This window comes from Erpetoichthys calabaricus, chromosome 10 (genome assembly GCF_900747795.2).
Source record: "Erpetoichthys calabaricus chromosome 10, fErpCal1.3, whole genome shotgun sequence".
Lineage (NCBI taxonomy): Eukaryota > Metazoa > Chordata > Cladistia > Polypteriformes > Polypteridae > Erpetoichthys > Erpetoichthys calabaricus.
Window position 1 is genome coordinate 105546621 of NC_041403.2, and position 25755 is coordinate 105572375.

A 25755-nucleotide genomic window follows, 5' to 3' on the forward strand; every position below is an offset into this window, starting at 1 on the left:
TCTTTATCATTTTCCTCAAACCATTTCATTTTTGAAGTATGGCAGGGCACATTATTCTGCTGAAAGGTGCCACTGCCATTAGGGAATACCATTGCAATGAAGTGGAGGTATATGCTCTGCAACACTCTTTAAGCAAGTGGTATGTGTAAAAGTAAAATCCACATGAATGCCTGGACCCAAGGTTTCTCAGCAGAACATTGTGCAGAGAATCACAGTGCCTCTGCTGGCTTGACTTCTTCCTATAGTGCATCCTGCTGTCAATTGTTTCCTAGGTTAACAATGCACATGCACCCAGCCAACCCCATAGTCTAAAAGAAAATGAAATTCATTAGACCAGGCCACCTTCTTCCATTGCTCCATGATCCAGTTCTGATGATCATGTGCCGTTATACTACGTTTTATTAAGTTTAATGTCACTGTTCTCTGTGCCCACTGTTATGGACTCATTCATACAGGCCGACCAAGTATGGCACACAGGGCACAGCATCAGTATTTAGTATTGCCGAGCCAAGCACAGGACTAGAGAGCCAAAGGACAACTGGAGAATTGAGTAGTCAGCCTAAAGACAGACTAGTATATTTCTGTCTTCTGTCAGTATACCATCCTCTTTCCTTGTTGGGAGGATGAGAACTGTATGTAGGCATTGTGCTATTCCTGTATTTTTGAAGGTGGGCTTTGAGCCCTTTCCTGTCCTTATTTGGATCCGGAGCCAAGAGCCTGCACATGGAGCAACCAGAATATAAGGATGGACCTACGGCCAACACTTTGAAGCTGCCGGGCGGAAGAGTATGTCTTCCGTCTGAGGCCGGGCAGAAGATTATGTCTTCTGTACGGTTAAAATCCTTTCAGCGTGGCGACGAAAGATGGCAAGAATGCGTAGGTCAAGTCTCCCACATGCTTGATATGTCTGTCATAAGCTTCCCGCTTGTAATACCACGTGAACCCGTCAGTAAAGAGCTAGATTATCCTTTTACTTCTCGTGTAATTTTTTTTAACCGTCATATTGCATGCTGGGGAGGGATAATAACTTTTTATTTAAATTCAGGTTAATTAAAACGCCGCAATTGAAAAGAACACATTTCCAGAGAGCTAATGCCTCTTAAGGAAACATGTGCCCAATGTTGGCGCTTTTGACGATGGACGGGGGTCAGCATGGTCACTCTGACCAGTCTGTGGGCTACGCAGCAAGCTGCAATGAACTGTGATTTCTGACACATTTCTCTCATGGTCAGCATTAATTGTGCTACAGTAGCTCTTCTCTGGGATCGGATCAGACGGGCTAGCTTTGCTCCTCACGCACATCAGTGAGCCTTGGGTGCTCATGACCCTGTGTCCAGTTCACAGGTTGTCCTTCCATGGACCACTTTTGGTAGGTACTAACCACTGCATAGCATGACCACCCTACCAGACCTGTCGTTTTGGAGATGCTCTGACATAGTCATCTAGCCATCACAATTTGGCCCTTGGCAAAGTTGCTAGGATCCTTATCCTTGTCCATTTTTTCTGCTTCCAACACATCACCTTCAAGAAATGAATATATGTCACCCCTTGACAGACGGTATTATAACCAGATAATTCCTGTTATTCAACTCTCAGTGGTTTTAATGTTGTGGCTGGTCGGTGGATATGGAAAGTGTCAACCCTTGTATACTGTACACTTGACCTGTTCATTAAACACTGGGAATTTTGCTGCGTTCAGATAGATTGTCAGACGATCTGGCCACATCCCTTGTTGTATTTCTTTTCATGGATATTTGCATATACAGTATGTCCAGAATACCATCCTTTAGAGCCACACATATATTACAGTGCCTGTCTACCATTCCTGCCATAATGTACATTTCCTGTATGATATCATTATATATATTTTTAGTTTGATAAGTGGCACGGTGACATAGTCCCCAGAGGTGTTGTTTTGCATACCTCTTGGTTTAAATCCTACTGCTCTTTCTCAGTATGACGTTTGCATATTTTTCATTCCATATCTGTTTTATTGGCTACATCGCAAACGTGCAGATTGGATCTGAACAATCTGTATGACTTGGAGCGGGTGTATACATGGAGTGTACCCTGAGCTGAAACAAAGACAGGAGGTTCAGTAAAGGAATCTGTGAATCGACTTTTCACATGCTCCCTTGTTACAGACAACTTCGTGGAAAGCCGACGTCAGACAGACTACTATGTACTGCATGTGTACAGACACGCGTAATCACGTAACTTTGGCTTTAGTAAAAGTCGCTGCTGTCTCCTTGAAGATCTCACCCGGCTGCTTTCGCATTTCCTGCCACTCGCATAGTCTTTCAGACTTCTTAACTGGTCGCACCGGTTTGGTAACAAATGGTGAAGGAAGTTGTGGAGCGAAAGGAATTCTCTGCGCCGACCTCCGCCTCTTTTAAGTGTTGAAATCCTTCACGGCGTCGTCACAACCGGCTCTCTGCATATAGGACGCCGCCGAGAAATGGAAGCATTTTTGAGGCGCTACCTGCCCTGCCTGGTAAAGTTATGGGACTGGTTTTGGCCCCCTCCAGTTAACCTGTACAACCAAAACATTGGCGTTCCTGACGGTCGCCGGGTGGAAATCTCGATCCTTCACAGTCCACCTGCACAGCCTAACCCGATGTACACAGCGCTCTACGACTTCCAAGCGAGAACGGAGGACGAAATGAGCATAAAACAAGGAGAAACGCTCGAAGTGATCGACACGTTGGGGGACTTTGTACGGGCTAAGAAGTTGTACGGATCCACAGAGTCGGGACTGGTACCCGCCAACTACGTGACTTTGATTATCGACGAGTTCGCCAAAAACCCGTAAGTTCACAGTCGCCGCTGTCATTTGATGCTCCCAGGTATGTCAGTTTCACGTAACACCGTTGAGCAGAAACGAAACTCGCACTGGAGACGAAGCACACATTACCTGCTTATGAGGTGGCAGCTGACTCAGAGTTGGCCGCCGAGTTGCACCCGTCACCTGAGTGCACCCTGAGCTTCATTCATTTCTTAATTGTGTACATTAGTTTCTATTTTGTAAACACTACAGACTTTAATTTATTGTTATTGATTTTTTATCGTGGTTGACAACTCTGAATTGATTTGCACTTGGCTGGCATCCAGACCCAGATTTGGTTACTTTCTTGATTGAAATAGACATAGATTGTCAATGATGCGGAATACAATAATGCAGCTTTAGAAAACTCACGGATAATTTAAATTTAACATACATAATTAACGAGTCACAGGTTCAAGCACAGTGTTTTTTAATTTTCGACCCTCCAGAGTTAATTCCTGCTGTGTGAGTAATGTAGCTACGATAGGCTTCGCCCCCCCTAACTGGGTTAAGTAGGCATGAAAATGGTTGCATTTAATTTGCAGGGTCAACAACGTTGAAGTAGTTAGCAATTCTGAGTTGAACAATGTGTTCCTTTATCTGTATGTGAGCGAGTTTCTTTCCAGGTTCTTGGGATTTTCTTTCATATCACAAAACAAAAGCTCATGTTAGTTTTATTGCCAACTCTAAACTGGCTTTGGCATTAGAGCATGTGTGATTGTGGCCAGTAATGGACTGGTGCCCAGTTCAGGGCTGGTTTCTGCCTTGTGCCAAACATGTTCCAGACAGGCTGCGATCCTAAATTGAATTAAGGTCTTCATGACATGGATGGATTCATTTTAGAGTTTAAAAATAAAAAAAATCAGGATTGGTCTCCCGTAGACTTTCTTGTATACTCCGATATGGGGATGGATATTTGAGGAGTAAACCACAAGACAATGAGTGTATTTTTATATTATGTACATTAAAGAACCATCAACAACAAATCAAATCAAATGAATAATATATTCAACAATTATTATAAAAGTAAAGTTGAATAATTCAGACTCTGCAGCTGCATGAATAAAAGGTAAAGTACCACTTCCGGTTAGCGGAAATAGCCCAAAAATTGATAGAAATCTACATTTTGTACCAAATATTTGTATGCAAAATTTGGTTGACCTAAGAGAAAGCGTTCTCAAGTTATCGTGTTTACATACACACACACACAGACAGACACACAAACATAATTCCAAAAATGGTATTTTCGGAATTTTCCGGACCAGGGAGGCGTAAAACATCTGATTCATCAAAATCTCGAAATGGAATTTTTTGGAGGATTCCAGTACTTTCCCTTTACTTTGTATATGAGAAAGTAAAAATGAGAGGTGTAATGCAATTTTTATTCACTCCAAGAGAACAGTTGTCAAGAGCATCAACACACTTTGTGAATTTAGGATTTGTTTTGGATATGTCTAGCTCCACCAACTTTTTTTGACTGTCAAATGTAAGTGGAATATTTTCAGGGCTGGACATCTCATCTACTGAAACTGAAGCTGCCATGGGAGTCTGGTTCACTCGGTATTCATACAAATGAGACTCAGTTTCTTGTGTCCTCTACTAAAACATGACATCTTAGTAATCAGTAGGCCCTCATTTGGCTTTGTGGCTCCTACTGATTGGGCCTTGATGCTTCTGCAAGACTCATTTTGGAATGGGAATTTAAATCCCAGCTCAAACCCCTCCTGCTCTTCTTTTGTGTTCTAAACCCGCTATATTTGTACCCGTCGAAGTCTTCCTGTATGTAGCTCACTTACTTTCGCTGGTTTTACTGTGCTGCTTATCATTTTGCTTAGCAGGGCTGTCTGTCTCAGTGTTCTAGGGAGCTGTTTGTCTGGAGTTTGCACATTCTTTAGTAGACTGTGTGTATTTTTCTCTCGATTCTCTTGTTTTTTTTCCTCCCACATCCCAAAGATGTTTGTAATGCCCTAAATGGAAGCTTTAAATTGGCCTGGTGTAGGCATACTATGTATATGAGTTTGCCCTCAGCCGACCCTTGATTGTGATTTATAATGCATCTGAATTATATTGCACCGCACTTTATCATCCAGCTTTGAAGTGCTTGTGCACTTTGTAAAGCGTCTTGTGAAATGTGCCTTGTAAAATGATGAATAAATAATTAGCTGCTGTCTGCCATTAGACAGGTAGAGTCTGTGTAGCGATCTGCTGAATAAAAATGTTTGTGCTTGTGGGTAAAAGCCAATTAATCTGCATATTGGGGTGCCCTCTTCTGTTCACAGGCTTACAGGATCAATGTGATCAGACCCATTTAGTAAAACTTATCTTTCACACTCTGCTGAGCTGTGCTTGCTGTTGTGCAAAAGGCTGACTTTGGCAGAAACTTATTGCCTGAGTCTATAGTGCTTTTTTCAAAAAACACTTTTAGGACATATCTCATGTAGCTATCATTGTGACAAAAATGGATTTCAATAGACACATACTCAGTCCAATGGGTAGAATGAAGGCCAAAGCTACATTTATATGTACATTTACAATATCATATTTAATAATTCCTAAAATGAAGCATTTATACAGTTCATGTAGTATTAGTTTTAGTTTACACCCCTCCAATGTCTAGGCTGTGAAATAACATTCTGGCAGTACTACACCCCTGTTTTGTCATGGTAGAGTAATATATATTGCTCTACTTTCCCCTATTGTATTATTAATATGTAGCCTTTGTCAGAATGCGTAATCTCACAGACTTACCACTGTTTATAAGGTATTATAGTATATAACTTATCCCCACCTTCCCTTCTATATCTATAACCTCAGGCAATTAGATGTAGTAAAAAGACAAGCAGAAGTTAAGTTACACATAAGATAATGTATTATTGATAATATTCATAAATGATAACAAAATGCAAAGTATATTTGAATATTGGCAACCATACAACCTGATTAAATGGTGATGTGTAGTTTCAGGCGGCACACAGACTTGTAGTTGCTTAAATGTCTCTAATTAAGGCGTCATTGGTGCTCAGCTTTCAGCCACGTCTGTTCAAAATGGCTGCTAAACTCCGCTCTTCATTGTGTTGTCTTCATCATCACAGGTTAGCAAGAGAGATGCTTCTTTCAGATGTTGGTTAGTAAGAGAGAGAGATTGTGAGATTAAACACGTACAATTATAGATGTTCTGTCCAACCCTTAGAGCCAATAGGACATCATGGCACTTAAAAGTGTCTGACACAAGCCAATTCCAAACAGCCATACCTCAGACCAGTGGGGGAATACAACATCTTAAAACCTGCCACCCCCAAGACCATATGTGTTTATGGCTTTCTTGCGGGGGGTTGAAAGACTTTAGCAGAGAAACACTTTCCAAACTGGTTTAAAGCACACCCCCACCCCAACGTTGTCATAAAATTCAAAGAAACTCAGTCATACAAGGGGGGGGGGGGGTAAACACTAAATTACATTACTTTGGCTAAATTACAAATAAAGACATACAAAATATTTATCAAGTTATATGTAAAATCTCACATCACAACAACCCCTGTGTCCTGTGTGTGACTATAGTGTACTGTTGTTTTATTAATAAACTACTCATATTAATCCTGAAGGTTGTCAGTATAGTAATGTTTAAAATTTGGACAGCTAAGTAAAGGACTTACTGTAGACATGTTGTAGTACAATTGGTTTCTGTGGTGATGTTTTACTCTTTTTGATTTTCTGTTTTAGAACATCGATTGATTTGTGATCCCAAACTTAGACCCAAGAGGCTACATCACTGTTTCTCGCTTTTAATTTCACCCACTTTCATCCATGGCCAGATCTTCCATCTCTTCTTCTTCTTCTTCCTCTTCATCTTTCCCTACTTCTATATGGGCTCAATATGCTTGATCAACCTTCTCCATACAGCTCGGGCCTGCACCTCCTCACCAGCCAAGTCCTTTTCCTTCAGTTCTTCTTTTCCTTTAGCCGCGCACCTCTACTTTGGCCTCTCTCACATTCTCTTCCTCTATAGTTCCATTACTAGTACTGTACTCCTTTTCCCACATATTCATCGCCTCTCCTCATCATGTCTCCATACCACCATACCACATACCTTCTTTCCTGTACTTTCTTAGATATCTCTCCTAGTTTTGTCATACCTCTGATTGTCACATTTCTTATTCTGTCCTTTTTTGTAACTCTATATATCCATCTCAACATTCTCATTTCTGCCACATCCAGCTTCTCGAACCTGTGCTTCCTTAACTGCTCATGTCTCAGCTTCATAGATCATTGCTGGTCTTACCACTGTCTTAAAAAACATTCTTCCACTAGTTTGTGTTTTTGATTAATTACTTGTCCATCCCTCCAGTCATCCATTTTCTTAACCTGTGTTGTTAACACAATATTCTCCCTTGGACATGAGAGAACAGAATTTTATTGTCTTAATGCAGTATTGTCCTAGTGCATACTACTCACATGGCTTAAAAAAGATGCATAATTTAAATATTTTAGAATTAGACATTTATAAATGAAAGACCTATGTGTGTGTATGGAGCAGTCCGCTGTGCTTAGGCTCAACCACAGCCAACAGATGGCCCATGCACGCAATTTAAAATTTCTTTGGCACTTTGCATTCAAGTCACTACAAAAGACATGTGTGCAGCAAACACCGCCACGCAATAACAACGTTGTGCTAATGACACACATGAAGAGCCACAATGTGTGGTATCGCCAGTTTCTTCTTACAAAAACCAGTGTGGCAGCAAGCACAGGTGGGTCCATGTCCTCAGCCCTGGGTAATACTTAAGTGTTAGCTGATGTGTCTCCAAGTTCACGAATATAGTACAACTGTTAGGAAGTCTTCGGGTTGTTTTTTTGCAGTTAGTACAGAAATAATCAGTTACAGAAATAAAAGAATTATCCATGCAATAATTTAGTGAAACTTCCAGATTCATTCAGTACACAGTAATATAAATAGTAAACACAGCAGTTTGATGCCCTTGTTTCAATGACGTGTTAGTGCAGAATGAGTAGGTGTGTACAGTAGAAATTGTTTCTTCAGTGGTTGCTGGCACAGTGCTGCCCAATGAACGCCTGGCTGCACAGTGGTCATTGCTGGTACGGGACAACCCAGAGTTTGGTGTTTGAGTTGTGCATAGTCTGTGTGTACTTTCAGAGTTTGTATGGCTTGTCCTTTTTTTACCGATTCAAATTTTGAGGTGCTGCTGTTTCAATTTCAATTATATTGCTGTATTTTGTCAGATGATGATGATGTTAGAGTGTATCATGATGATGTGATGTAAATTGAGACAGACCAGGCACTGGCATTCCATAGTTTGATTGATTATTAATTTATTTTTTTGTGATGCAAATGGTGCACGGACTTGAATATCTTGCATTAGCAAAAAAGGAACAGAGATTATTAATTAGGCAAATTTATATGTGCAGACTCCTGTAACATTAACATTAAGGAGAATTCTGTTTTGGCCCCTTTAGACTTTTAAGCCGAAAATGCCACTGCAGTCATTTAGGTGCTATCAGATTAGGAGTTAGACCATTATCTGTACTACAATTCTGCAGTCCCTGTCTCATACTCCAAAAACCTTCCTGCTGCTAAGAACTCTGTTACTTCAGCTCTGTCTACTATTGATGCACCATGTTCACTGCGGACCTACAAAGCAGCAAAGCAGATTTTCTTTTCTTAATAAATAGCATAAGTGAATAAATATGTATAGTACTACAACTGATGTGATAAATAATATCATAAGCTGCTCTTTGATCATATCCTTTTATTGCTTCCTCATAGAATTCCAGCATGTTGGTAAAACACATTGACTGTCCAGTAAAACCCCTGTTCTTGCCATGTGTTGCTCTATCTTTCCCTTAATAATTCCTTCCATTAATTTACCTGTGATACATGTTAAGCTTATTGGCCTATTGTTCTTTGGATCTATTCAATCACCATTTTTATGTAATGGGATCATATTTGCCATTTTTCAGTCCTTTGGAATTTCCCAGTGTGTAGTGACTTTCTAAAAATATGTGTCAAGGATTTATATATGTACAAAATTATATTGTCACATAGTATTTTTATTGAAAAGCTATTTTTAAAACCATCTGTAATGTATGCTAGGATTGCACAAGAACATTAGATTAGATAAGATAAACTTTATTAATTCCACTGGGGGAAATTCAGATGCATATAACAGCAGAAACATAAAAAAACAAGGATTCAGACTCACAAGGCAGATAATACAGCCAGCCCAGAGTTTTGTGTTTTGAGTTTTTAATACAGTTAATTAGTAAATAAATAAACAGATAGACAGATAGATAGAAATAAACCTAACAAGTACATTGAGTATATTGGGTGGAAGCACTGAAGCACTGAATTGCACAACAGTTGTTCTCACCAAGAAATCTGATATGAAAACCTTTTGTTATTAATTCAGGTAAATTATTAACGCAATCCTGTCATGAACGTCAGTTCTTTTCTTTTGCTAATCTCTGAGTTTTACTTGTGCAAGGTACACATATAGTACTGGGCTATAATAATAATAACCCACTGTTAGCAGTCAATTTAATACAAATCTATTTACCCAAGCATCCATTTCATCACACTCAACTATTGTTCTTATTGTGGGTTTTGAGAGAACAATTCAAATTAGAATGCTATTAGGTAAAGAAGTAAAAACATCCATCCATCCATTTTCCAACCCGCTGAATCCGAACACAGAGTCACAAGGGTCTGCTGGAGCCAATCCCAGCCAACACAGGGCACAAGGCAGGAACCAATCCTGGGCAGGGTGCCAGCCCACCACAGGACACACACAAACACACCCACACACCAAGCACACACTAGGCTCAATTTAGAATTGCTAATCCACCTAACCTGCATGTCTTTGGACTGTGGGAGGAAACCGGAGCGCCCGGAGGAAACCCACGCAGACACGGGGAGAACATGCAAACTCCACGCAGGGAGGACCCGGGAAGCGAACCCAGGTCCCCAGGTCTCCCAACTGCGAGGCAGCAGCACTACCCACTGCGCCACCATGCCGCCCGAAGTAAAAAACAATTAATACTTAATATTTGAGATGAATTTTTAGTTGTCCTAAAAGTTAATGGAGAGCATTTCAATTTTGGTAGCTGAGTTGAATGCTCTGACTGTTCCCCTGTACACTTTATACATTAAATGGTGCGGGGAGGTCAACAAGTGCACAAAAACTGAAAACATGTTGATTGGTTTAGTTGTGAAGATTTAATTTCCAATTAAATTATTGGAGTGTCCAGTCTTTTCCCTGGGACATAAAATCCATGAAAACTATTTAAGTTTTAATTAGATTCATTTCTGAGTGATAATGATAGACTGATTTAATATACAGTATAAGGTCTTGTTATGAAGCAAATCACCCTTATTAAAAGCCCCCCACAGAACTATACGGATTGTTATGGTGGCAAGCTGCAGAAAATTAAGACAAGTGCTGCACACAAAATAAGAGGTGTTGGTGGTGTATGTAAAATATGAGGGATACTTATATTAATAGGTGATGTGTGCAAAATCAAAGAGATGGCAGCATTAAGAGGTGGTGTGTAAAACAGGTGGCACATGCAAAGTCTGAGTTCAATGTAGAGAAAAGTTAGGTATTAATTCAAAACAAAAGAAGAATGCTAATTGGTGGGAAGAACTGTCAGTCTGGCTTGAGTGTACGTTGGACAGTAGTTGTGTACAGATGTGAAATGTTAATTCTTTTTTATTTGAAATGAGTAACACATTGAAAATATCTTGCCTTAATGCTAGAAGTATCAAAAATTAAAGAGGTAAGTTGGAATCATATGTATCGCAGCATAATTTATTATTATAGCAATAACAGGATCCTGTCTAAATAACAAAGATTTGGATGAGTATAATATAGAGGGTTATACATTTTTAGGAAAAATCAGCACAACAGAAACGGAGATGGGATTTCTGTTTTTGTTAAGTAGAATTTAAATGCAAGTCCTCCTCAGTTGAACGATTTGACACATCTTAGTGAGGACATGTGGCTTCGTCTGGAAACCATTGGGAAAAGGGGCCTTATTTTAGGAGTTTGTTACAGACCGCTCAATGTAGAAAATGACTTCGATGCACATCTTTTTGGTAATATTAAAAAGGCAAGTTTGGAGGGGGATATTATAGTCTTGACGGACTCTAACTACCCGAATATTAACTGGGGTGACCTTGCAAATAGCACAGCAAAAGAGCAGGGGCCTCATGTATAATGCTGTGCGTAGAATTCACACTATAGCATGGCGTACGGACAAAAGCGGAAATGTGCTTACGCACAAAAAAATCCAGATGCATAAATTTGTGCGTACGCCAACATAAATCTCGGTCAGCATGAAAAGTAACGCATGTGTACGCGCCTGCTGTCCAGCCCCAACTCCTCCCAGAATTACGCCTCTTTGAATATACAAATCAATATAAATAGCCCTTAAGCTCAGCGTTCTGTGAAAAGACAATGGTATACGCACAGTGGAAAATTAGAAGAATTTCAGCGAATACTATGTGGAGGCAAAGAAAAACGTACTATTTGTTGGTTTAAACAGTGGTATAAACAACAAAAGGAAGTTGATCGAGTGACATAGCGTGTCAGAGAAACTCAAAACCTCAAGTTCACAAAGTCGCACAGTGCCTGAAATAAAAAAGAAGTTGTCACATATCAAAGTCACCGTGACAAGGCCAGTCATAGCCCACTGTCTAATTGTCATCCATCCATCCATTTTCCAACCCGCTGAATCCGAACACAGGGTCACGGGGGTCTGGAGCCAATCCCAGCCAACACAGGGCACAAGGCAGAAACCAATCCCGGGCAGGGTGCCAACACACCGCAGGTCTGATTGTCATATGAAAGCTTATTAGGGTACAGAAAAAAAAAAGGCACACAGTGGGGAAAAAAGCACGAAATGTCAACTTTAATCTCGAAATTTCCACTTTAATCACGTAGTTTATTTTGTCATTAAAGTGGAACATCATAAACTTCATCTTAAAATCGTTTAATTTACTAGTTTCTCAAATCCCATTGTAACTAAAGTAGCACGTTAAATGCTTTGTTTTGTATTTAATCTTCTATGTGCTCTCTATGTGTGTATCACTACGTGCTTCCAGGCTTTCTCTGCCTCCAACAGGACACAGAATCCATTACATTCATAATATTACAGCTCTCTGAATAATTAAAATATTGAGGTGTATACGTGATATCATTTTCTTGATGATAGGAGTTAAAGCATGTTATTAAACATGGGAACACGGTGGCGCAGTGATTGTTCATGTCTCACGCAAGATGCTTGCTGCACCATGTGCGACCTTCGATGAAATACTTTATTGTAGCAGTACTGTCTCTTTCAAACGTACTAACCCCCAATTCCTGTCCTTACTTTTCTTTCTCCAAATACCCAGTCGCCACACAATCAGCTCTGTAATAGACATTAAGCCATCTGTAAGCTTAGAACACCGATGAAGCAAAACTTTTAAGGAACATTAAAATATCTTCATAGTATGTGTTTAATTATTCTATCCATCTATCCTTCCAGTGTCGTGTCAGTACCAGCAAGAATACAGCGCGAGGCAGGAACAGTCCCTGAACTAGCTAGCGCTGCGACACCGTGTCCTCACATGTTTAATTATTAACAATATAGATTATTTAAATGATGTTAACATTTTATCTGTATAATGTAATAAACATATTTTGCTGCATTTCATCTTAAAAATGATATCGTCATCATATGTAAATACGCCCTTTATAATTTGGCTCAGATTGTGCAATATTATAACTGCATCGCAAGTTTACAGTGAGGTAATTGTACTTATAAGTACAAACAGTTGTACAAGGAGCACTTGATGGACTGATTGAGTGCGTTTATAGTTCTTTAGATAAAACTGTTTCTGAACGGCGAGGTCTGTACAGGAAAGGCTTTGAAGTGTTTGCCGAGTGACAGCAGTTCAAATAGGCAGCATGGCCGAGGCAGCGTGTGCTTGATGCTGTATACCGATAATTCTCTGCTGTAGATCTGTGATTCCCCACTCGCATATAGTGATATACTGTAAATACTCCAAGTGGTGCAGTGAGAGTAATATGGAAAAAGATGATCTGCTGTGGCAACCCCTAACTGGAGAAGTTGAAAGAAGAAATAGAGGGTGCAGTGAGAGTAACAACGCTAAAGCAGCTATGGTATTTGGAATACTTTGGCTATTCCCTGGAACATTATATTGTTACAGGTTAATTACAATCAGATGCATTAAACTAATAAACAATATGCAGTTAGTTTCAGTGTATACGATAATGCCGCGTCAGGGATGTGGATCTAAAGAAAGGGTAACCACACAGGAACAGTAGCACTGCTTTGACGCTGGGTGCCGCTAGTCTGTAAAACAGAGCGGAGAACTTGCGTACGCCAGGGTTGGAGCTACCATTGAAATGTGCGTGGCTTTACGCCAAGTTTAGGTTTTATACATCACGATTTAAGCGTGGAAACGTTCGTACATTACATTTTTGTGCATACGCACCGCTTATACATGAGGCCCCAGGAGTTTTTAGACATAATCAGTAACTGTTTTTTAAAACAGTATGTTAAAGCTCATACACAGGGTGAAGCCTGTCTGGATTTAGTATTTTGTAATAATCAATGTAGAATTGAAGGTGTGGAGGTGATTGAACCACTAGGTTCAAGTGACCATAATACAATACATTTCTCAGTGTTTTGGAAGAGTGCAGATGTAAAGACTAAAACTGTTTAACTTTGGTAGGGCAAATTATTTTCAGATTTTGACAAGTTTAAAGAGGATTGACATGGATAAGCTTTTAAGCATGGAGACAGTCAAGGAGCAGTGGAACAGGTTTAAAAATGTTTTACATGTAATGCAAGACAGGTACACGCCTAAATTTGGAATTTGAAGGAAATTTAAAAAAACTCCACAGTGGGTTAATAAAGAGTGTCACAGGTGGCTGGGGGGGCGACCCGGCCGGGACGCCCCGGAGGACTGGAAGAGGGCTTACGCCTTCCCCAGATCACTTGGGGGCGACCGCCCTGGCGGTTATGGGGACCACGGGTACAGAGCTTGGAAGCTCAACCCTGCAGGGGCCCGTGGTCACCGCCAGGGGGCGCCCCAATGCCTTGGGAGTCCTGGGCCTCAGCACTTCCGCCACACCGGGAAGTGCTGGGGGGAAGAGGATCGGGGACACCCATAGTGCTTCCGGGTGCGTAGCCGGCACTTCCGCCACACTGGGGAGTGCCGGTGGAAGATTGTCGGGATGCACCTGGAGCACATCCGGGTGATTATAAAAGGGGCCACCTCCCTTCATTCAGGACTTGAGTCAGGTGGGAAAAGGGCGAGATCTGGGAGGAAGCAAGGAGGCGGCCTGAAAAGAGAGAAGGCATTGTTGTTGTTGGCCAGGACTTTGGGGGCTTGAGGACTGTGGTGCACATTTGTAAATATGGATCCTGTAAATATACGTGTGTGGGGTGATTTAAACGTGTCTGCCTGTCTGTGTCCGGGTCATGTTCCACAAGAGTTAAAAAAAGAAGCTGCAAAGGAAAATACAGCTGTATAAGATTAATAACTCCAATGTCTCATTATCCCATTATTTAAAAAGGGTGACTGGGCAGATCCAAGAAACTATAGGCCATTAAGCTTAATGTGCATCACAGGTAAATTAATGGAAGGAATTATTAAGGATAAGATTGAGCAACACATGGCAAGAACAGGAGTTTTTCTGAACAGTCAGCAATGGGTTCAGACAAGGGTGGTCATGTTTTTCTAACATGCTGGAATTCTATGAGAAAGCAACAAAAGGATATGATCAAAGTGGAGCATATAATATTATTTATCTGGTCTTTTAGAAATTGATGGGCCAAGAAGGTCGGGTGCAGTGTGAGTTGGGTGGTGGCCGAAGGCGGGGACCTTGGCGGTCCGATCCTCAGCTACAGAAGCTGGCTCTTGGGACTTGGAATGTCACCTCTCTGAAGGGAAAGGAGCCTGAGCTAGTGCGCAAGGTCGAGAGGTTTCCGTCTAGATATAGTCGGGTTCACCTCGACGAACAGCTTGGACTCTGGAACCATTCTCCTTGAGAGGGGCTGGACTCTCTACCACTCTGGAGTTGCCCCCGGTGAGAGGCACCGAGCGGGTGTGGGCATACTTATTGCCCCCCGACTTGGAGCCTGTACATTGGGGTTTACCCCGGTGGACGAGAGGGTAGCCTCCCTCTGCCTTCAGGTGGGGGGACGGGTCCTAACTGTTGTTTGTGCGTATGCGCCGAACAGCAGTCTGGAGTATCCACCCTTTTTGGAGTCCCTGGAGGGAGTGCTAGAGGGCATACCTTCTGGGGACTCCCTCATTCTGCGAGGAGACTTCAATGCTCACGTGGGCAATGACAGTGAGACCTGGAAGGGCGTGATTGGAAGGAATGCCCCCCCCCCCAATCTGAACCTGAGCGGTGTTTTGTTGTTGGACTTCTGTGCTCATCACGGATTGTCCATAATGAACACAATGTTCAAGCATACGGGTGTTCATATGTGCACTTGGCACCAGGACACCCTAGGCCTCAGTTCGATGATCGACTTTGTGGTCGTGTCATCGGACTTGCGGCCACATGTCTTGGACACTTGGGTGAAGAGAGGGGCAGAGCTGTCAACTGATCACCACCTGGTTGTGAGTAGGCTTCGATGGTGGGGAAGGATGCCGGTCAGGTCTGGTAGGCCCAAACGTATTGTGAGGGTCTGCTGGGAACGTCTGGCAGAGTCCCCTGTCAGAAGTAGCTTCAACTCCCACCTCCGGCAGAACTTCGACCACGTTCCGAGGGAAGTGGGGGACATTGAGTCCGAATGGGCCATGTTCCATGCCTCTATTGTTGAGGCGGCTGACCGGAGCTGTGGCCGTAAGGTGGTCGGTGCCTGTCGTGGCGGCAATCCCCGAACCCGTTGGTGGACACCGGCGGTGAGGGATGCCGTCAAGCTGAAGAAGGAGTCCTATAGGACCCTTTTGCCCTGTGGGACTCTGGAGGCACCTGCAGGCCAAGCAGAATGCGGCTTCGGTGGTTGCTAAGGCAAAAACTCGGGTGTGGGAGGAGTTTGGGGAGGCCATGGAGAACGACTTTCGGACGGCTTCAAGGAGATTCTGGTCTACCATCCGGCGTCTCAGGAGGGGGAAGCAGTGCAGTGTCAACTCTATATATGGTGGGGATGGTGCGCTGCTGACCTTGACTCAGGACATTGTGGGTCGGTTGGGGGAGTACTTTGAAGACCTCCTCAATCCCATTAACATGCCTTCCAATGAGGAAGTAGAGCCTGGGGACACAAAGGTGGGCTCCCCCATCTCTGGGACTGAGGTCACCGAGGTGGTCAAAAAACCCCTTGGTGGCAGGGCCCCGGGGGTGGATGAGATATGCCCGGAGTTCCTCAAGGCTCTGGATGTTGTAGGACTGTCTTGGTTGACATGCCTCTGCAACATCGCATGGACATCAGGGACAGTGTATCTGGATTGGCAGACCGGGGTGGTGGTCCCCCTCATTAATAAGGGGGACCGGAGGGTGTGTTCCAACTACAGAGGGATCACACTCCTCAGCCTCCCTGAAAAAGTCTATTCGGGGGTCCTAGAGAGGAGGGTCCATCAGATAGTCGAACCTTGGATTCAGGAGGAACAGTGTGGTTTTCATCCTGGTCGTGGAACAGTGGACCAGCTCTACACCCTTAGCAGGGTCCTGGAGGGTGCATGGGAGTTTGCCCAACCAGTCTACATGTGTTTTGTGGACTTGGAAAAGGCATTCGATCTTGTCCCTCTGGGAATCCTGTGGGGGGGTATTCCGAGAGTATGGGGTATCGGACCCCCTAAGGGCTGTTCGGTCCCTGTACCATCGGTGTCAGAGCTTGGTCCGCATTGCCGGCAGTAAGTCGAACCTGGTTCCAGTGAGAGTTGGACTCCGCCAGGGCTGCCCTTTGTCACTGATTCTGTTCATAACTTTTATTGACAGAATTTCTAGGCACAGCCAGGGCGTTGAAGGGGTCCGGTTTGGTGGGCTCAGGATTGGGTCACTGAATTTTGCAGATGATGTTGTCCTGTTTGCTTCATCAGGCCATGATCTTCAGCTCTCTCTGGATTGGTTCGCAGAGGAGTGTAAAGCGGCTGGGATGGGAATCAGCACCTCCAAATCCGAGACCATGGTCCTCAGCCGGAAAAGGGTGGAGTGCCCTCTCAGGGTTGGGAGCGAGATCCTGCCCCAAGTGGAGGAGTTCAAGTATCTCGGGGTCTTGTTCACGAGTGAGGGAAGAATGGAGCGTGAGATCGACAGGCGGATCGGTGCAGCGTCCACAGTGATGTGGGCTCTGCATCAGTCTGTCATAGTGAAAAAGGAGCTGAGCCGTAAGGCAAAGCTCTCAATTTACCAGTCAATCTACGCACCTTCCCTCACCTATGGTCATGAGTTATGGGTAGTGACCGAAAGAACGAGATCGCGAATAGCAGCGGCTGAAATGAGTTTCCTCCACAGGGTGTCTGGGCTTTCCCTTAAAGATAGGGTGAGAAGCTCAGTCATCCGGGAGGGGCTCAGAGTAGAGCCACTGCTCCTCCGCATCGAGAGGAGTCAGATGAGGTGGCTCGGGCATCTGATCTGGTGAGGTGTTCCTGGCACGTCTAACCGGGAGGAGGCCCCAGGGAAGACCCAGGACACGCTGGAGGGACTATGTCTCTTGGCTGGCCTGGGAATGACTTTGGATTCTCCCAGAAGAGCTAGATGAAGTGGCTGGGGAGAGGGAAGTCTGGGCATCTCTGCTTAAGCTGCTGCCCCTGTGACCCGATCTCGGATAAGTGGAAGATGATGGATGGATGGATGGATCGTAAGTGGCAAGGGGAGAGGCGCGGGACAGGATGTTGCCGGTCACTTGATGCTAAAGCTAATAGTGGGAACGAAGCGGAGTTCACAAGCAAAGAGTATGGGGAGGTGGGCTTTCGAGATGGGGGTGTTCATGGTAATAGTGGGGGCGGAGCAGCTTAATACAGTAGCAAGGAGTATGGAGAGGTGGGCAGGCGAAAGGGGGCTGTACATGCTAATGGCGGGAGTGAAGCGGCAGTTCACAAGCAAAGAGGATGTGGAGGTGGGCGGGCGAGAGGAGGACTGATAAAATAAAAAAAACTAGTGGAACCAGCCTGTCAGATATCAGAAAAAGGGCATCAGGAAGTGACAACTCTGTTCTCAGTGTCAGTGCAGCCTGTGTAGTGCTGCTAAGCGTACAGCTGCTCTCTTCTTGCTCAGTACATAGCAAACCAATATATATACAGTTGTTTAAGCATTAGGTGTGTTCTGTGTGCAAAAATCCTTGTAGCACTCACTGTGGTTCATGTTAAAGTGACTCCCTCTACCGTTTTTATATTTGCTTATACTGAGGGTTTTGTTAAAGTGACCCCATCTTATATTTGCTTATATTTGGACCTGCGTCCATATTGCAAGTGTGCAGAAACCCTTGCAGCACACACTGTGTCCTGAGCAAAAGTTTTGTCACTGAATTGCTGAGGGTTTTGTTAAAGTGACCCATCTGCCATTCCTTTTTTGTTCATATCTTGCCCTGCCGTAGTGCAAGTGTGCATTGAATATCCAACAGGCTTTCACTTTCCCACTCAAAAGTCTTAATAGGTACTTTTAATTTTTTCCAAACGTTTTACCAACATGAGCAAAAAAAGTGTTCAGAAAACAACACTGCTCAGTTGTTTCAGAAAAGAGACGTCACAAACTAATGAAGGTACGGCGTCAACTCCTGATGTAGCAATTTCAGACAAAGACATTACATAGGCTGGTCCATCAGGGGAAATTTCTTCAGCACACGCTCTGCCAATTGATAAATCTAAGCACTGCTTATCCGGCATAAACAAACAATGGTTTAAAGATTTTGATTGGCTAATGGTCAAAGAAAATGGTATGTGGTGCTCATTGTGCATGAAATATTCAAACAAACATCCCTCAAGGAGGGAGGTACCTTGGGTAAACGTGCCATGTACAAGAATTCAAAAAGAAAGCTTGCTGGAACATTAAAAAAGTAAAACACACATTGAGTCTTCTGCTGACCTTTTAGAAAAGCGTGTACTAGAGCAAACTGGAATTGGTCAAATTGAAAGATCTGTATCTGTGTTAAATAACTTACAGAGAGATACCTTTGTGGGAGCTTTAAGATCCATGTATTGGTTGGCAAAAAATGAGTTGCCACATACAATGTTGTTTGAAAAGCTGTTGGAACATTGTAAAGAAATGGGTTATTCCTTTTTACAACATCTCAATGTTGGTAAAAATGCACATTACACCTCTAAAAGAATAATGCAAGAGCTGCTGGATGTCATTTTACAAGAGTTAAGTAAATAGTAATGGCAAGCTTTGTTTGCACTGAATGGCCTTTTCTCATCTACATTGCCCTAATATTCTAATGTAGACAAGAATTTTATATTTAATTATACATAGTTATTGGAGCATACATCAGTATACAAGAATACTACTTTCAAATTTGATTTCAGCTCTGATGCTGATGTTCTAGTTTAATAAAAGTAAACTATAAAATCAATCCAATTTTCAATTGCATGCAAGTCCACTGGGGGCTTTGTGTATGTAACAGTTACAATTCCACTTCCACCGTTGAACAATCAAGATAATTAAATAAATGTAAATGTCAGTATGCATGTCTGTACACATTCCACTGTTGTTAGGTTGGGGAGGAACCAAAGTAAGGCATAAACAAGCCTTGGACTTAATGCCACAACAAATACTTAACTGTATTCATTTATTTCTGCTAATTTAAAGTCAATAAACATGTCTTTGAGAATAGTGTGGCTCTCAGGTGTTTTAGCAAATTCAAACACATTTGTGTGAGCGTACACATACTGTATTAATAGTGCTGCTTGCAAAATGGTAATGTTCGTACTGGTCTTACTTGTTGACAGATTTAGTTCTTCAGTCATCTTGCATGCAAAGAGCATTTATGTGCTTGTAAAATCTAGCAGAAAATAAATTGAATTTTAGTTGTGGTAGCATTATAACATTTTCATAACATGTCTTAACATTTGTCAGAGAGTGGGCAGTTCAAAGCAGACAATTCCAGTGTATTTAACACACAAATACTATCTTTTCAAATGTAGGTTATATGTGAGGTGACAGAACAACTAAATCTGTAAACGAAGTAAGACTGGATAAGTGGCAAAGGTGTGGAGGATGGTTGGCTTTTGGGGTTAGTCAGCATGGGTAAGGCTATGTGATAGAATTTGGTCTGTGGCTGTTTTATTGCATTCTGGTTGCTGCCTAGCCACAGATAATAAATTAATGAATAGAAAGCTATAACAACATTAATGTTAATTTATCTTGGTTATTGTATGTCTGTCTCGCTGTACATGTATGAAAGGTAACAGACGAATGTGATTTTTAGGTTTTCTCTTGTCAAACTCGAACTATAGCATCAGAGCTGAAATCAGGCTTGCAAAAGGTATTCTCCAGTGTTCACATATGCTCCGACAACTATATATAATTCAGTTCTAAAATTCATATCTACATTTTTCATACACTCAACTTTGATTTTGCACTCACCACCTGTTAATGCTTCCATCCTTATGATTTTGCACATGCCTCATTTTAGTGTAGACACCCCTCATATTTTGCACAACTCACCTCTTATTTTTTTGCGTGCCACTTGTTTAAATATTTTGCCACCATAGATTTTACTAGTAGAAACTTAAGAAGACATCATTTGCTCCCTATAAAGTAAAGATAAATTATTTATGTAAAAATATGTACCGGTAATATAAACTAACACAACATAAACGCTGCTGAGTGGCAAATTCACTTCTGTATTCCTCTTGCTCTTTTGCCATTGGACTTTGCAGCTATTTAGTAATAGGAAAGCCTAGGCTGTTTTATACTTGTCAAACATTTATATTAAACGGTTTTGATTTGGATCAACATCAGGCACCATGTTGTTTTTTAGGGGGGTTGCACAAACCCCATTTCTTTGTGCCAGTCCCAAGCTCGGTTAAATGGGGAGGGTTATGTCAGGAAGGGCATCCGGTGTAAAATTTTGCCAAACCAATGTGCGGACAACAATGCAGATTTCCATACCAGTCAAGACTCGGGTTAACAATGGCCGCCACCAGTACTGTTAGCCAACAAGGTAATGGTGGAAATTGGACTACTGTTGGCTGAAGAGGGGGAAGGCGTGTCCAGAGGCAAGGGGAGAAGAGGAAGGTAAAGAGAGTGGAAATGAGGGTAGGAACTTTGAATGTTGTTAGTATGACTGGTAAGGGGATGGAGAGAAGGAAGGTTGATATATTGTGCATACAAGAGACAAGATATAATGGGAGTAAGATCAGGTGTCTCAAAGGCAGGTTCAAATTGTTCTACTATGGTGTGGATGGGAGGAGAAATGGGGTAGAGGTTATCCTGAAGGAACAGTATGTCAAGACTGTTTTGAAGGTGAAAAGAGTGTCAGACAGAGTGATGATCATGAAGCTGGAAATTGAAGGTGCGATGATGAATGTTGTTGGTGCATATGCCCCACAAGTTTGGTGTGCGAAGATTTCTCAAATTAGTTGGATGAAGTGGTGGAGAGTGTACCCAAAAGGGAGAGAGTGGTGATTGGAGCAGATTTTAATGCACATGTTGGTGGCGGGAACACTGGAAATGAGGAGGTGTAGGTATGGTGTGAAGGAGAGAAATGCAGAAAGTCAGAGAGTAGTGGATTTTACGATAAAGATGGACATGGCCATGGTGAATATGTATTTTAAGAAGAGGGAGGAACACAGGGTGATGTACAAGAGTGGAGGAAGATGCACACACTTTGACCCACCTGTATAGGATATAATCTTTCTGAAGGAGACTTTAGACTGCAAAGTGCTGGCAGGGAAAAGTATAGTTAGGCAGCATAGGATGGTGGTCAGTAGTATGACATTGGATATCAAGAAGAGGAGGAGGGTGAAGACAGAGCCAAGGATCAAATGGTGGAAGCTGAAAAAGCAAAACTGTAAGGTTGAGTTCAGGGAGGAGGTAAGGCAGGCACTGGGTGGCAGTGAAGAGTTACCAGGCAGCTGGGTAACTACAGCAGAAGTAGTAAGGGTAACAGCTAGAAGGGTTCTTGGTATGACATCTGGACAGATGAAGGAGGATAAGGAAACCTGGTTGTGGAATAGGGAAGTACAGCAGAGTATACAGAGGAAGAGGTTGTTGAAGAATAAGTGAGAGAGTTAGGGAGAAGCAGAAAGTAGACAGAAGTATAAGAAGATCAGGCATAAAGTGAAGAGAGAGTGGCGAAGGCTAAAGAAAAGGCATATGATGAGTTGTATGAGAGGTTGGACACTGAGGAGGGAGGAAAGGACCTGTACCGATTGGCTAGACAGAGGGACTGAGCTGGGAAAGATGTGCAGAAGATTAGGGTGATAAAAGATAAAGATAGAAATGTACTTGCAAGTGAGGAGAGTGTGTTGATCAGTTGGAAAGAGTACTTTGAGAAGCTGATGAATGAAGAGAATGAGGGAGAGAGAGAGAAGGTTGGATAATGGGGAGATAGTGAATCAGGAAGTGCAGTGGATTAGCAAGGAGGAAGTAAGGACAGCAACGAAGAGGATGAAGAATGGAAAGGCCGCCGGTCCAAATGATATTCCTGTGGAACCATGGAGGTGTTTAAGAGAGATGGCAGTGGAGTTTTTGACCAGATTGTTTAATGCAATCTTGGAAAGTGTGAGGATGCCTGAGGAGTGGAAAAGAAGTGTACTGGTGCTGATTTTTAAGAATAAGGGGAATGTGCAGAACTGTAGTAACTACAGAGGACTAAAATTGATGAGCCACAGCATAAAGTTATGGGAAAGAGTTGTGGAAGCTAGATTAAGAAGGAAGGTGAGGATTAGCGATCAGCAGTATGGTTTCATACTGGGAAAGAGCACTACAGATGCAATGTTTGCTCTGAGGGTGTTGATTGAGAAGTATAGAGAAGGCCAGAAGGACCTACATTGTTTCTTTGTGGACTTCGAGAAAGCATATGACAGGGTGCCTAGAGAGGAGTTGTGGTACTTTATGAAGAAGTCGGAAGTGGCAGAGAAGTATGTAAGATTGGTACAGGATTATGTATAATAATAATAATAATACATTTTATTTATATAGCGCCTTTCCCATGCTCAAGGCACTTACAGAATAAATAAAGAACGGCAGAATATACAGTATATAGCATTGTACAAACCAGATAAATAAACAAAGAAGATTAAGACAGTAAATTCTGAAAAAAAAAACAGACAACATAATTAATGGTCTCGCACACACATACAGGTTACATGAGCATCTTGACAGAGAAGTAAACTGAGAGAAAGGTAATAAAGTCAAGTAGAGCTAAAAGCCTTCCTGAACAGATGAGTTTTGAGTTGTTTTTTAAAAGAATTCATGGAGTCAGCTGACCTGATTAATTTTGGTAGGTCATTCCAGAGTCTGGGCGCTATACAGCTGAAGGCCCTGTCACCCATGGAGTGTAGATTAGTGACGGGCACAACAAGATTACCAGAATCAGAGGACCTTAGTGGGCGGGCAGGCACATAGTGATGGAGAAGGTCACTGATGTAGTTTGGCGCGAGCTTATTTAAAGCTTTGTAGGTTATTAGTAGGATTTTATATTCGATTCTGTAGGACACAGGGAGCCAGTGAAGGCGGAGCAGGATGGGTGTGATGTGCTCGCTGCTGCTGGCTCGAGTAAGGACTCTTGCAGCTGAGTTTTGAATAAGCTGGAGCTGTGATATAAGATTAGAAGGGGCACCTGCCAGTAGGGAATTACAATAATCGATGCGGGATGTGATAAAAGCATGGACAAGTTTCTCAGCATTAGAGAAGGAGAAGAAGGAGCGAACACGGGATATGTTATGGAGGTGAAAGTAAGAAAGTTTCTTAATGTGATTTATGTGGGCGGAATAAGTGAGAGGGAGTCAAAAATGACACCAAGATTTTTTACAGTAGAGGCAGGTCTGATGAGATCACTGCCAAGATGGACTGGGAAGGAGCTCATTTTATTAAGTTGCATTTTAGTCCCAATTTGCAGGAGTTCAGTTTTATTGCAATTTAATTTTAAAGAGTTCTGCTCCATCCAGGTTTTAATTTCACTAAGGCAGGTTGTGAGCTGAGAAAGCTCTGATGAAGTTCCACTTTTAACATTGAAGTAGAGCTGAGTATCATCTGCATAAAAATGATAACCCAATCCATAACTACAGATAATATGGCCAAGGGGAAGCATATAAATACAGAAAAGCAGAGGACCGAGGACAGAGCCCTGAGGGACTCCTTGTGTGACTGGCGCTGAGCTGGATCTACTGTTGCCAAGACTAACAAACTCTTGCCTATCAGTCAGATAGGACTTGAACCACTGGAGGGCAGTGCCAGAGATACCCAGCATGTTCTCCATTCTGAACAGTAGGATGTCATGTCTATGCTGCACTGAGGTCTAACAGAATTAATATGCTGGTTTGTCCAGAGTCTGCTGCCATAAGCAAATCATTGGTTACCCGTAGCAGAGCAGTTTCACAGCTGTGCCGCGCCCTGAAACCAGACTGAAAGGGTTCCATCAAATTATTAGAGGTTAGGTAATTGGTGAGTTGGGAAGCTACAACACGCTCAAGAACTTTTGACAGGAAAGGTAAGTGGGAAATAGGCCGGAAATTGTTAAGATTGTCAGCATCAAGGCCAGACTTTTTTAATGTTGGGGTTACAGAAGCAATTTTAAAAGTGAGCGGCACAGAGCCAGTGTCAAGGGATGAGTTTATTATTGTTGTAATTGTTGTATGAGGACTATATTTCAACATGGTATGCTGACTGTACAGCAGCAGACAGGAAAGGTCTGCAGAGGGACATTCCAGGCAGAGAAAATTATTGGCTGCTCTATGCCTTCCCTGAAAGAAGTGCCCAATGTCTCTGTAGAGCCAGGAAAATCATTAAAGACCCTTCACATCCTGGCCACTCACTGTTCACACTACAGTAATCCCTCCTCCATCGCGGGGGTTGCGTTCCAGAGCCACCCGCGAAATAAGAAAATCCGCGAAGTAGAAACCATATGTTTATATGGTTATTTTTATATTGTCATGCTTGGGTCACAGATTTGTGCAGAAACACAGGAGGTTGTAGAGAGACAGGAACGTTGTTCAAACACTGCAAACAAACATTTGTCTCTTTTTCAAAAGTTTAAACTGTGCTCCATGACAAGACAGAGATGACAGTTCTGTCTCACAATTAAAAGAATGCAAACATATCTTCCTCTTCAAAGGAGTGCGCGTCAGGAGCACAGACTGTCAGAAAGACAGAGGAAAGCAAACAAATCAATAGGGCTGTTTGGCTTTTAAGTATGCGAAGCACCGCGGCACAAAGCTGTTGAAGGCGGCAGCTCACACCCCCTCCGTCAGGAGCAGGGAGAGAGAGAGAGAGAGAGAAAAACAAACAGTCAAAAATCAATACGTGCCCTTCGAGCTTTTAAGTATGCGAAGCACCGTGCAGCATGTCGCTTCAGGAAGCAGCTACACAGAAGATAGCAACGTGAAGATAATCTTTCAGCATATTTAGACGAGCGTCCGTATCGTCTAGGTGTGCGAACAGCCCCCCTGCTCACACCCCCTACGTCAGGATCAGAGAAAGTCAGCGCAAGAGAGAGAGAGAGAAAAGTAAGTTGGGTAGCTTCTCAGCCATCTTCCAATAGCGTCCCTTGTATGAAATCAACTGGGCAAACCAACTGAGGAAGCATGTACCAGAAATTAAAAGACCCATTGTCCTCAGAAATCCGCGAACCAGCAAAAAATCCGCGATATATATTTAAATATGCTTACATATAAAATCCGCGATAGAGTGAAGCCACGAAAGGTGAAGCGCGATATAGCGAGGGATCACTGTACTGCCCTCTTAACAGGCGGTACAAGAGCATTATAAGTAGAACAAAAAGATTTGTGG

The 25755-nt window shown here is 42.6% G+C and overlaps 1 protein-coding gene across 1 annotated transcript in view; it reads left to right on the forward strand.

Moving 5' to 3' along the window:
• Positions 1–2072: 2072 nt before the first annotated feature.
• srms (src-related kinase lacking C-terminal regulatory tyrosine and N-terminal myristylation sites) overlaps positions 2073–25755 on the forward strand; it is a 50529-nt gene continuing 26846 nt past the window's right edge. Inside the window, exon 1 of the mRNA XM_028811700.2 lies at positions 2073–2808. Within this exon, the coding sequence (XP_028667533.2) occupies positions 2459–2808 (350 nt within the window). The 5' untranslated portion in view covers positions 2073–2458. The remainder of the gene's footprint in view (positions 2809–25755) is intronic.